General features: G+C 58.6%; 1 protein-coding gene across 7 annotated transcripts in view; it reads right to left on the minus strand.

Annotated features, from left to right (window-relative positions):
• Nucleotides 1–13,391, minus strand: part of ABLIM2 (actin binding LIM protein family member 2) — a 140,499-nt gene that overhangs the window by 71,224 nt on the left and 55,884 nt on the right. For all 7 annotated transcript variants that reach the window (XR_012062909.1, XM_072946759.1, XM_072946751.1 and 4 more), the window contains exons 4-6: nucleotides 12,249–12,364; nucleotides 7,091–7,217; nucleotides 4,327–4,420 (exon numbers count right to left, since the gene is read on the minus strand). Coding sequence is in view for 6 of the 7 variants with exons in the window: in XM_072946759.1 (XP_072802860.1) it covers nucleotides 4,327–4,420; nucleotides 7,091–7,217; nucleotides 12,249–12,364 (337 nt within the window). In the remaining variant the exon portion in view is untranslated. The remainder of the gene's footprint in view (nucleotides 1–4,326; nucleotides 4,421–7,090; nucleotides 7,218–12,248; nucleotides 12,365–13,391) is intronic.

Here is a 13,391-nt window from a genome sequence, read left to right on the forward strand (position 1 = left end):
TCCTTCCCCTCCCTGCAGAGAGGAGCAGCCAGGTCCTCCCCCGTCCCGGGCTGTGGCAGCAGAGAGGGACAGGCCTGGACTGCGATGTGCCTCCTACCCCCCAGGCAGGCGTCCCCTTCTCCTCCCTAAACCCATCCAGGGCCTCGCCGGTTCCCCAGAGAGCCAGCCGTGCCTCCGCCTGCTTTCTCAGCTCACCTCCCCACCCCCCACCCCCCACCCCCCGCCGCGGGTCAGAAATGTCACACATCCCCCCGCCCAGGCTGGCCAGCTCCCAGTGGCTGCTGGTGGCACATCCCTGGGCCTGAATCGAAGATTTAGTCTCCTTGTTGAATGACCAGACTGAATTCAGATCTTAAGAGACCTAATCACCAGAGCACTTTGATAAAATGAAATTTGCTAATCCAGACCTCCAGCAGGAGTGCAGCTGGGGGAGCGCCTGGCAGCCTGCACAGAGGCGTCTGCAGCCCAAGACCCTCCCGGCGCAACTTCACCCTGAAAAGAAGATTCTGGCTCCGCGTCGTGTCGGCCAAGACCCTCCCCAGAGGCCCTGGCTTACCCCTGTCCCTCTCCCCATTGCTGACCCCACCAGCCTTGGGACAGGCTCACTCTGGGCTCGGGGTCTCAGGGAGGACATGTCGAGGCTGGTGTGGCCCATCCTCTCTCACCCTCAGCTCTGTCTAGGGTGACCACTCCAGGACTGAGCCTTGTCCCCTCGTCCTCCACTGTCCTCAGGCCCTACAGCAGAGCTGCATGCAGTGGGGCTGTCCCTTAAAGACCTTAAGAATGAGGAAACAGTGCCCACCGGTCGTGCATAAGGGGTCTTGGAGGACATGGGGGTTCTGACCAGTGAGTCTGGAGCAGGGACGTGATGTACTCCTCCAGGCATTCCATCATGTCAGCTATCGAGGCTCTGAGAAGTCCTGCAATAGGACGTCTGCCTGGTACCCTTCCTGGCTTCCTCGACCCCAGGTGCCGAGGGAACGCACCGAGGGATTCATCTTTGAGGATCAGGACCAGAGGCACTGATCCTTGTTGGGTGCTGAGCGGGGACATGATGTCAGGCTGAAGGCAAGTCTGAGTGTGTCTGTGTGTGTCTCTGAGTCTGTGTGTGTCTCTGTGTCTGTGCGTGTGTCTCTGTGTCTTTGTGTGTGTCTATGTGTGTCTCTCAGTCTGTGTGTCTCTGTGTCTGTGTGTGTCTCACCGTGTGTGTATACGTGCACACTCTAAAAGGATGACATCTAAATGCTAACAGTTTTTCTGGGTGATGGTGTTCACTGTGGATGGTTTTCTGGTTTATTTTATGATAAACAGATATTTCTTCTGAGCATGTTTTTAAAATAAACACATTCACTAAATTTTTTCTAAAAAGAGAGAAGCTGGGGCCTTGGGCAGTTGACTTCACTTCTGTCCTTAGGAAACACCTTTATTGGTTTGGAACACAGGATTTAAAGTCCAGTGATTTAAGTCCTGCCAGTTTGCAAGGGGGAAAAGGAAGGTGCGAAGAAGGAGGGAACAAAGAACCCAGCACCTGGAGTTGTAGGAGATGGTCTATGTGAAACGGAGGAGAAGTGTCCAGCTGGCTGCCGGACCTGGGCGGCCCCCTCCCTGCAGGGCTCCTCCAGGCCAGGATGGGACGTGGTGAGTGCTCAGGAAGGGTCTGTGAGGTGAGTGGTGGATTGAGGAAGGAGTGGAAGGAAGGGAGGAAGGGAGGCTGGAGGAGGGAAGCAGAGACGAAGGAATAACTCGAGGAAGGCATTAATTAGTGGTCCTCAGGGGCCCTGGGCTTCTCGTTACCATGGAGACAGCCAGGCTGCAGGAGACAGGTGGGCTCAGCCAGCGGCATCGCCATGGTTAAGGAGGGCAGGGCTGAGCCAGAAGCGCTCCCAGCCCCCACCCCACCCCTCCCACCTGTGCCGGAAGTGGTCCTGATAATCCTGGGAGAACAAGTAGAGAACAAGGTGGTGGCAGGGCCTGAGCCAGGGACTCCCCCTCACTCAACACATCCTCCCCCTTATCAAACTCTGGTCTAGTGGGTCCCACTAAACCACCGTCCCCCAGCAATTCACCAAGCCACCTTTCAGCTCTCTCTGAGAGCAACGCCATCCCCCGGAGCCAGCTCTGCAGCAGGGCTGCTCCCAGCCACCCACCTCGGCTCTCCCCACATGCCTAGCCATCCATCTCGGCAACGGGGTGGGGGCCGATGTCAGCCCCTCCCAGGTCCCCACCGGACCCCAGGACGCTCCTCCACACCCAGCACAGAGCAGGCTCATCCAGGCAATCACCCCAGATCCATGGGAAGCGGGAAAGCTCGAGGTAGAGGATGCTAAATATTTAGGAATGACTGGGTGGGGGGAGCGGGGTGGGGGTGGGGGGAACCGCACCGCCACCACCAAATGCGCATTTCTTGGGCGGGCCGGCAAGGCGGCTGGCGGCTGGCACCCAGCAGAAGGTGGCACTGGGCCCAGCACACGCAGACGCGGCACAGATTGAGGGCGCCTGCAGGGGGCGGGGGAGGGGCCCGGCTGCTCTCCTGCTTGGGCTCCGGAGAGGAAAGCAGCTTGCAGGGCAGGACGAGGTGGGTGGCGGGTGCTTGGGGCTCTCCCTGCTGGCTGATCGGCCAGCTCCTGGCAAGCCGACCCACCTACAGCCTGCGTGGCTCCTTGTCAGACCCAGGAGCTTCCTACCTGCACGGGGTCCTGGCACCAGAGTCCAGTCCTACCGGTCGGCCCCTCGAACCCTGTCCAGTGCCCCTTTCCGGAACAGGTTGGCAGCAACGGGCAGCGTGATGGTGAGGATGGACACCTTCACCCTTCAGCCAGTGGTCTGGATCCTTTTCCTTCTTTTCCAGGTCCCATCACCTGCCTCCTGCCGCTCCCAGTAGCCCGCGGCCCGCCCTGCGGGGCGCCAGCACGCTCTGGGCCGGGCTTGGGAGATGCCACCGCGGGGGGTGCTCCCCTTCTGCGGAGGGAGCCGGCGCGTCTCCGCCCGCCGCCCGCCGCCCTCCCGCCGCAGCTGCCGCCTCGCTGGGGAGGATGCTCAGAGCTGCGCAGGGCCCGCGCCGACTCGGCCTCCCCGCACACCACGGAACTTGCCGGCAGAGGCAAAAACAAGCGCATTAAATCTTCCCTGGGAGGCTCTTTGATCCCCCCGCCCCCGCAGACCTGCTTTTCTCCTGCTCCTCGCCATTCAGGCAGTCCCTTCCTGTCAATTAACCAGAGCGCGGGGGGGGGCATTCATGGCTCCAAACCCCCAAAGTCTATTTGGCCCGGCCCGGCCCAGCCCAGCATTCAGTACTGGGGATGCTTACTCTGCAGACGGGGTCCCCTAACCCTCCCGATCCGGTCCATCGGGGGAGGCCCGCTGACGGCCTGATGACAACAGTGCACCTCGCCGGCTACTCCGGGGCCAGCACTGAGCTGAGGGACACCTCACACATGTCCCACTGGCTTCCTGAGGGTTCTGACCCATTCTATGACGGGGCTCTGTTCAATCAATGAGTGTGTAATCACACTCATCCATGGAGGCCTTTGGGCAGAGGAGGGCACAGCTCCGCACAGAGCCTGGCGACCATGCCTGGCTTGGTGGCCAGGAAATGAGGGAGATGGCGGGGAGGGCAACATGGCCCTCTGGATGGGGTGCCCACTCCTTTTCCCTCTCTGCCTCCCCAGAGCTAAGGCCCCGGTGCAACGCTGTCCCTCCTGCTCTGATGTGGAGTGTAATTTCCAGAAAAGCAGCTCACTGCCCAACGTGCAGCTCCACCAAGGCATCTGGGCCCCGCTGCAGGCTGGGCTCCTGCTGTGGGGCAGGAGCCCTGAGAGGTGCAGGAATGCCCTTCCCTTCCTGGCTGGCCTCCAGTCAGGCCTCAGCAGCAATCTAAGGGACTTTTTAAAAATGCAAATCCTACCCAGGCTTTCCTGGGCTCAGAAGACTTTGTCAGGGAGGGTGGCTGGAGGGTCCACCTTTTGCTCATTATGCCCTCATTTCAATAAAATTAGCCTTGCAGATTAGAAGTACCCAGCATGCACCGATGCCATGACACTTCTGATCCAGACTAAATAAGGACAAAAATCCCTCCTTCCTTTGGGAAGGTGGAGCTGGGATGAAAATCAGAGAATATGACCCCAAACCCCTCCCTCCCCCATGAATATTCTGTCCACTCATTTTTACACCCTATGTAACCAACTTGCCAAAGAAACTTAGGGCACCGGCTCACCTGAGCCCGCCTGGTCTCTGCTTTAGAGTGTCCTATCCACCCCTTACTAAATTCCCACTTTACTTTCTTATCCTCTGCGTCTCGTCTCTGAATTCCGTCTGGGCTGCGCTTACCTCCAGCACGTGCCCCGTGATGTACTTCTCGCAGCCGTCACAGCGGATCCCGAACTTGGTGTGATAGTCGGCCTCGCAGTAGGGCAGCCCGTCCCTGCAACAAAGCTGGCAGTCAGGATGGGTGGGGGGCATCTGAGGACCCCCAAGCTCCGATGACAGCCCTCCCCAGTGGGAAGGGCCATGTCCAAGGGGGAAACACCCACTTCCCCTGCTCCAGATAACACCACGACCCTCAAACAGCATGTACTGGGGACTCAGAGGTGCCAGCAGGGCCCCCTCCATCATCACAGCAGCCCCACGAGAAATACCACAAAGATCATCCCATTTCACAAGTGGAGAAACTGAGGTGTGCCAAATTCCTTAACTTGAGACATCTGGTTTTCTTTAATGAAAAGTAATCTTTTGATGTTCCGACTACCTGGTCTATGTTGCAAAAATGCCTACGTATCCTGGCTTCTCCCTTGTGCTTTGGAACAGTCTCTTACAGCAGCCTGAGAGGCTGTGTCCCGGGCTCGAGCCCTCAGGGAGTCCGCTGAATAAAACATAACTCAACTTTTAGGTTGGGCACTTTATTTCAGTCGACACTGGGCAGCCGTGGGCTGGTTGCTTCAATGTTGAGCCCCATTAACTGAACTGCAAGGAAACAGCTGGTCTACAGGGCGGCTGATGGAAGGAAATGCAGATGCAAGGCCTGTACGGTATTTGGCAATGTGGGAACTCATTAAAAGTCAACTGGCATCATTCTGAGGTCAGCAGGACAAGTGGCAGTGAGGGCGGGGCAGGAGGGCTCCGTGGTGGTGCTACCGCTCCACGTGGGGAGGCGCTGGCGGGCAGCAGTGAAGTGCACAGGCTTGCACTCAAGTGCCCAGTCCCAGCGGTCACTTCACCTGCCGGGGCCTCAGCTTCCCCACCTGTAAAATGGGAGACATAAGAGCATGAACTAAGTAAGACCAGGTGTGGCCAGTGCCCAGTGCTTGGCAGGCACCTGTCACTCAGTGGCTGAGGCCACTGTCCTTATCACCGCTAAGCAAGGCTGTCCACCTGGCCCCAGGCCCCGCCCATCAGGAGACGGGCATGGTGGGAGGTGCGGCGGAGAGCATCCATTAACCTGGGCATCTCCCTCCCAGCACTGCTGAGCCTGCAGTGTTAGTCCCAGATTGGGTTTGATTTTTGCACAGCCGCCAGCGGAAGGTAAAATTTCTCAAGCTGTCGGGAGACTAGAGCCTTCTTTTCCTCAAAGCTCTGGACTGTGAATCACACGGATGCTGGCAGGAGGGGAACGACCTGGTGCTGGGTCCCAGCCTCTGGGCTGCACCGTCAGGGAGGAAGCAACCCTCCCTTCCACAGGAGAGGGAGTGTGTGAGCTGGGCCCTCAGGGCCCACCGTCAAAGACCCTGACCTCGGGCCCCTCCTCGCCCCTGCAAGTGGCTGTACATGCAGCGATAACGTCCCCATGGCAACGCCCACACCCTCCTCGTGAATCGGGGCAGTTCCGAGGCTGCTAAGCGTGGGTGAGCTACCTCCGCGCGTGAGCGGGGCTGCGGTGTGCTGGGGGCTGGGCCTGATTTTATTTTATTTTAAGTGCTCTGTCCAGTCCCCCAGGCTGCCTTCTGTGTCACTCACTCCTTCCCTTCACCGTGACAGAGGCAACAGGTCCTGGCCCCAGTGGCCAGACACTCACTCAGCCTGACCCAGCCTGGACAGAGGCTCATGTCAGTTTGGGGACCTTCAGTGACAATGTTTTAGTTTGAGATGATTGTAGATCCACATGCACTTGAAAGAAACGATACAGAGAAACCCAGTGTGGGCTTCCCCAGGTTCCCCCAGTGGTCTCATCTCACAGCAGCCAAGCACAGGTCCACTGGGGAATGGACATGGGATCACGCAGCCACCTGATTCGGATTCCCTCGGTGTGGCATGCACTCTCACGTGCACGAGTGTGTGCCTGTGGTGTGTGCACGCGTGTACGTGTGTTTCATTCTGTACAGTTTTATTGCAGGTATTTTTTTTAACCCATTCGTCTCCTGTGATGGCTCTGTTCCCTCGGAGCATCAGAAGCGAGCATAGTCTCTGACGGAAGTTGCCAAAAAAGTCCCTCACTTGCAGGAGGGAGCTGCTCTGCACTCTGCGCCTTTGAGCCCACCCCCTAACTCTTCCCTCCCCTGTGCTGTCTGGGGCTTACACTTCTCAGTTCCTGATATTCCAGGATTAAAATGCACCCTTGCCTGGCAGACCAGCTGCCCTGTTCAGGCCCTGATCTCCAGAAGGCTCTCTCCCCGCCGCCTCCTGACCACACGTCAGGGAGACTGTGCTGGCCAGCGGGAGCAGAAGACAGCGCGTGGGGCTGTGCCGTTACACGTGTGACACCTGAGACAGGGCTGCCCTGATGCTGCTGGCATCAGCTGATGTCCACTTATTACTCTGCAGGGTCTCCGGGCACCAGCAAAGGGGGCAGTTCCACAGGGAGGGTGACACCCAGGGGCGGCGTGGGGAGGTGTTTCACAAGGTTAAAGATGGGAGCGCTAACATCTCTGTGTCAGTGAACAGAAACGGCATGGGAGTCTCTGCAAACCACGTCAAGGAAGTGAGGCTGGCGGCAAGAGGGCACTGGCCACGGGCAAACGCGCCGGTCCAGGATGGGGTTCCTGGCCTCACACAGACGGAGTAGCCAGGAGGAGGGCAGGAGAAGGGTGGAGGGCACAAGGCGGGTACAGGGGGACCCTGCCCCACCCCTGATGGCAGGCCCAGCGGGCACCCCACTCACTTGCTGATGTACTCCGCGTTCAGTTGTTTCCCGCACGTCTTGCACTTGAAACAGCCCAAATGCCAGTGCTTGTCCAAGGCCACCAGGGACTGGCCGTTTTTGATCTCTGCGCCGCAGCCCCCGCAACCTGCAAGAAAGAATGGAGCACAGATGTCACCCTCGTGGGCGAGAGGAGTGGGACCTCAGACACCACACGGGCATCTGGAGTGGGCCAGGGGACAGGACAGGGTGGACCGTCCGGCCAGGAGCTGTTAAAGGACCCTGATACATGACTGTGAGTGTGAGCATGTAGAAGACACATGCTGGGGTTCATTCCTGCATGCACTGAGCAATGACTGCATGCAGCCTGGACCATAAGCGGGGGATACTGGGATGAGGAGACAGAGGCCCCACCTTCCAGAGATGGACAGGATCACACTGACAGCCATGGGGGCTGCCCCAAAAGGGAGTGGCTTTGGCAGCAGGGTGCCTGATGGCAGTGGGTCTGGGTGGCCCCACTTTCCTCTTCTGTTGGCAGGTGGACTTTGAAACTCACTGTGCCGCATGAGAGAGGCTGGAGCCCCCACCCGCCATGCCCTCCGAGTGCTCGCCTGCCAGGGCGCCTCTCCCAGGAAGCCCTCCTGCCCCAGGTCTTCTGTGGCTGCCTGTGCCACACCTAGGACACAGGACACTCTGCCCTCTGCCCGAGCTCCTGCTCCGGATCTCAGCTCAGGTCAGAGCCAGGCCTCAGGAGTGGCTGGAAGCACGGACCTCGGAGCCAGGCTGCGCCCACCAGCTGTGTGACTGTGGCCGAGTCATTTCACCTCTCTGTGCCCACTGAAATGGGAACACAATTTACGGAGCTGTGAACAGTACCAGACTCACGCAGCTGGCTAAGGAGAGCTGGCGGGCCCAGGCCCGGGGGGAGAAGGGTGGGCTTGATAACAGTGAGAGAGAGAACAGCGCACGCGAGGCTGGACACTCTCATCACGACTGCTGCTGTCGCAGGAGGAAGACCTTGCGAGAGGCGGATACTTTGCCACTCTGCCCGCTGCGTGTCAGCAGCGTGCTCTCCTCCAGGGGACAGGCTCCGGGTGATTTGCCACCGGCAGCTGCGGGGGGACGTGGACGTCACACCTGGCCCACAGCCCCCCGACTGGTTCCAGTCAACGCTGAGCAGAGTCTCACTAACAGTGAGCAGTAAACGCAGAGGCAAGAGCAAGGTGCAAGGACCGTTGTCATGGGAACAGCAGTCAGCATGTTCTAAACACATCTGGAGCTCAGCACAGCTTCGCATGACTTTGCAAATGACAGGGATGTCCTTGAGAGAGTGTGTTCCCACTGCCTAGGGCAGAGGTCACCAGGAAGGGCCAAACCTGCAGCCCACTCACGCCTGAGCCCAGGGCCTGGCTCTGCCATCGCAGCAGGGAATGAGCCTGGGGCCCTCCCCTCGTAGGACCCTTCTAGAGCCTTCCAAACACTTTCCCTGTTTCCCCTCAAGTGCACCTTCCTGTAGCAGACCTAGTCATGCGTTCAAGGCCTGGCTCTGCCACTAACTTGCAAGACACCCGGGATGTGCCAGGTAGCCTCTCTGAGCCCCAGTGGTGAGCTCAGGGTGGGGGTGGGGTGCAGGGTCAGGTCCCACTCACCCCCCTGCTCCACAGATCTAACCAGGTTGGGGAGCGGAGGGGGGCTCTGGGGCGAACACAAGAACACCGGGTTCTAACACTTGAAGGTGTTAGACAATATGGGCTTGGCCTGCAATTTCTCCAAGCACCCCAGACTCCGCAGGGGGAGCTGCAAGCAGCTGCCGGGACAGATGAAACCTGTCCCAGTGTACCCCACACACTGGGCTCTATGCTGAACTGGCGACTCGACCCTGCCTGCAGCGCGGTGGTGGTGGAGGTGGTGGTTGTGGGGGTGCCGGGAAAGACATTGGTTCCTGGGGGCTCCAGCGCCCCACAGATCAGCCCGAGTGCCTGCTCCTCCCACAGGCCCCGGCCCCTCCGCATCTGTCCATGCCACCCTCTCCTTTAACCTCACAGCCTCACCGTAGGCAAGGCTCATCCCACTACTGAGAGGGGGGCTGGGGCTCAGGTCCCGTTCCCAAATCCCAGGTACCTGAACAGCAACCTCTCTCGGGCAGAAGCCACAGAGGTTCCCAGGGTCACAGCCCAGGTGGTGAAACCCATCTGGGAAGACCTGAGGACCCCACCCCATTGGTGTACACCCAGCGGAGGGCACAGGTGCGAGGGCCATGCCTCTTCCTTCCCAACTCTGGTGGGCCTCCAGGTCCTGGCTCCAAGTGTCACCCCAGGTTCTGGGTGTGACCCCATCCTGGCTGGGCTGGGCCCCAGCAGGTGAAGCCAAGTCCAAGCACTGGCCACAAGGGTGCCTCATCTCGGACAGAGCTGCTCCCCGTCCAAGGCCCCAGGTTCCCAGCTCCGGCTGCTCCCACCCCAGGCTGCCCCTCCAGGCTACCACTCACATCCACTGCTGACCCCACCTCCATTCCCAAGGACCAGAGAGGGGACCTAGCTTGCCCAGGGCCCACAGGTGGTGAGTGGCGGGGTCTACTCTCGCTGCCCCAGACTGGCACGGTGCTGGGCTTCTCTGAGCCCTGTGACTTGTTCAGAGCTGGAGAGTCAGGGAGGAGCCCTGAAAAGGCGAGCCTGAACAGGAGCAAAGGGGGCTCTCTGGGAGAAGACCCTCCCCCCAGGGCAGGGGGGGAGGCAGTCCAGGGCAGAAGCAGCCTGGAATGCTTGGTTGTGAACGGAGGGGCTGGTCATCTGGAAGGAGTGGTGTGTCCCTCCTCGGGGAAGGCGTGGGCATCCAGCAAGGAGTGCTTATCCTGTTGCTAAGCAACAGGCTCAGGCTGGAGAGTGGAAGAGGGAAGCTCAGGGCCCTGGCACCAGGCTTGATGCCACGGGAGCAGCCAGCCACACTCCACCCCCTAGGGAAGGCAGCCCACAAAGGTGGCCAGCTGCAGCGTCCCACCCTGCGGAAGAGGGGCTGCTTGCCACCCCCAGCCACCACCACCTGCCAGGCAGACCGCACTGCTCAGGCTCGTGTTCCTAGCTCTCCCTACCCGCCTTGGCACTACCTCCCCCAATAGCCATCTATGGCTCCTCATTGCCTCCAGGATGCACTGGGAGCTCCCTGGCCTGGCTCTGCCACCTGGCTTTTTCACTTCTGTTCCCTGCCCCCACACAGCAGCCCCCTGTCCACTCACATGGGGATGACAGCTGCCCCTAGCACAGGCCACAGGTGTCCAGTCTTTGCTCCCTTCAACGCCCACTTACTGAAACCTGTGTTTCAAGTTTCTGAACAAAGGCCACCTTCTCAGAAAGCCTCTGGTCACAGCAGGGTAGGCTCCCCTGCTTTGGAGTTTATTTTTTTGGTGGCGAGAAGGTAATTAGGTTTATTTATTTTATTCATTATTTTTTTAAAGGGAAGTACCGGGGATTGATCCCAGGATGTTGTGCATGCTAAGCACACACTCTACCACTCAGCTACACCCTCCCCCTTCCTGCTTTGGAGTTTAAAGGCCTTGGCTCAAACCTTAGCCCCACCACTCCCAAGCTGGACACTGCACACTCAGCACACCCACCGCCTCCCCATCAGGCTCAGGGCACTCACACTCCTGTACAAAGAGGGGGCACTCCTGCCTGGCAGGGCTGCCCTGGGGACAAAAGGAGGCAGGAGTTGGGAAGAATCCGTAGACATTCACACAGAAGCCAAGAGCTAGTGATGAATGTTAATGATTTCTAGACACAAAAAAAGGTTGTAAGTGGGGGATTCTCACTGTGGATGGGGAGAAGGGGTAGATTATATTATTAGACCATCTGGGGGTCAGTGGAATATTTGTTCTTCGAAAACACAAATTTGATATTTTAAAATAAATTTCCATTTGGGAAGGGCAGCCTTTCTGCCCATGACATTTTAAAAAAGTCTTGAAATTTTCAAAAAGTCTGTGGTTGGGCATATTTCCCTTTTTACTTTGGCTGCCAGGAGGTTCTGGACAAACTGTTCAAACTTATCCTGACCTTTGCAAATTTTGTTATAGTTTTTGATGACTACTTCCAATTTAATTACAATAGTGCTACTGTTTGTGAAACAAATTCTCAAAAATTCAATCAATCCAGACCTCAGCTGGAGAGAAATGTTTGAATGGAGGACGCTCCTAGCAGGCTCCAAAGCCGCAACTTCACCAACTGGAACTGTTGTGAGCTTGCCTCATTTCCAGATAAAAGTATTATCAGCCCCTGAGGCCAACATTCGACTCCTAGGAGGTGGGAGGTGCGATCTCCTCTGCACAGATTTTCAGTGTAGCAGACATGGTGGGCAGGTGGGAAGGAGGTTTTAACATAGGAGAGGGGCTTGAGTATGAGCAAGAGGCTGGCTCTGGAAATCAGTAGAAATCCCTCCTCTGTCCCAGGAGGAGACACTGGGGACACCACAGCAACCTTGCATGCAGGGTGGGCTCTGAAAACCCTGTTCTGCAGTGGGAGCCTGGTGGAAGCAGGTCCTGGAGCACTGGGCTCCCTTCCCGGCCCCTGAGCCCCATCTCTGGTCCTGGAAGAGCCACCTCTCGAGGGAAGGCAGGTGCCTTTCTGCCCCGGCCTCGCTCTCACTCTGCCCACATCCACAAGCTGCGGGCACTCCCCGGGTGCCCGATCGTTTCCACTAACAATCTCCCTTTTCATCCAAGAAGCATGTACTGAGCACCCACTGCATACACCCTCTGACCCAGCTCCCGGGGGGCGGAGCAGCTAACTGGAGAGTTCCAGGTCACAGGAGCCCAGAGATCAATGCTCTCCCAGGGGCTCTGCCAAAGGACTCCTGGATGGTCTGGAATTAACTGTGGGGAGCTGAGTATGGGTGCTGGAGGGAGAGGACCAGAAGGAGGCCAGAAGACTTCCAGGAGGAAGTGGGCTAGAGCCGAACTGCAATCAGGAGTGGGAGTTGGATGTAAAAGCAGAAGTAGCACATGAGGAGGAGGGCACAGCTGAGCAAAGGCTTAGAGGCAGGGGCACCCAGAGATGTCTGGCCCCGGTTCCCTGCGTGATGTTTATCCATAGCTCTTCATTCAACCGCTTCTGCTTTGAGTCGCCGTGTTGTCAGGCCCCCTCCCGACACGGCAGAGGCCACCCCACCATGCCACTCTGAGCCCACTTACTCCAGAGGCCCTGGGACAGGTGCACGCTGCTGCCCGCTGACTTGGGCAGGGAGCACTTCTGACACACGCATTCCTTCCCATTGAAGGTCACTCGGTCCCCAGGCGGGAAGGGCAACCTGAAACGAGACAGCACATTACCAGCCAGGACCACCTTCCTGCATTCTTCCCGCGGGGGAGCCCCATCCAAGACACAGCGCCACCACCTCCCCTGGGACCACAGGCCCAGGATGCTGGGCCTCTCCATCCAGGCGCTGAAGTGCGACCTCAGGCTGGTCACTGACGTCTTAGCCACAGTCTCCCCACCTGCACCAGCAGGCGGAATCACGGTGCCATGGTGAGGGGTGGCGGGGCAGCCCAGGGCCTCCAGGAGACCTAGCTCAGCCGCCCTCCCCTGCCTGGCATCCTCATGGGGCCCGCCTGGGTCACTCCAGCCCCAGTCCAGTCCCAACTCTGCAACCAGAGGGGCTCTCCTACCCACAAGCCTGCCATGCCTTCCCCCAACAAATGCCCTGCTGTAACCCCTACTTTGTGGGGCTGGTGTTCAGAACCCTAGGTCCATTTAGCAGATGTGATCCTGGCCCCATCCAGCTGTCCTGGCTCTTGGAGACCGAGGACAAACACAGGCTGAGCTGGCTGCCGTCCAGATGTGAGACGAGCCTGCAGCCCTCGACCCACTGGTGGCCTTGGAGCCTTGTGCTGCATCGTGCTTGCTTGGATACTGCTGTAGTCTGCCTTCCTTCCTCTGAGTGTCTTGCAGCTGTCTTGGTGATGGGGGAGGCTTCGGACACAGACTCCCAATGGGAGTCCCTCACCATTCCTGGATGTGCTCTGTGTGGATCTTTAGCTGTGTAACCCAGAGCAAGTTACTTAACCTCTCTGAGTTCCTGTTTCTCACCTGTAAAGTGGGGCTAAGAACACCTGTGTCACAGAGCTGTTACTCATCCATCCACCCACCCACCCACCCACCCATCCATCCATCCATCCCCCATCCATCCATCCATCTGTCCACCCATCCATCTATCCACCCACCCACCCATCCATCCATCCATCCCCCATCCATCCATCCATCCCCCATCCATCCATCCATCCCCCATCCATCCACCCATCCATCCCCCCATCCATCCATCCACCCATCCATCCATC

This window comes from Vicugna pacos, chromosome 2 (genome assembly GCF_048564905.1).
Source record: "Vicugna pacos chromosome 2, VicPac4, whole genome shotgun sequence".
In the NCBI taxonomy this organism is placed as follows: Eukaryota; Metazoa; Chordata; class Mammalia; order Artiodactyla; family Camelidae; genus Vicugna; species Vicugna pacos.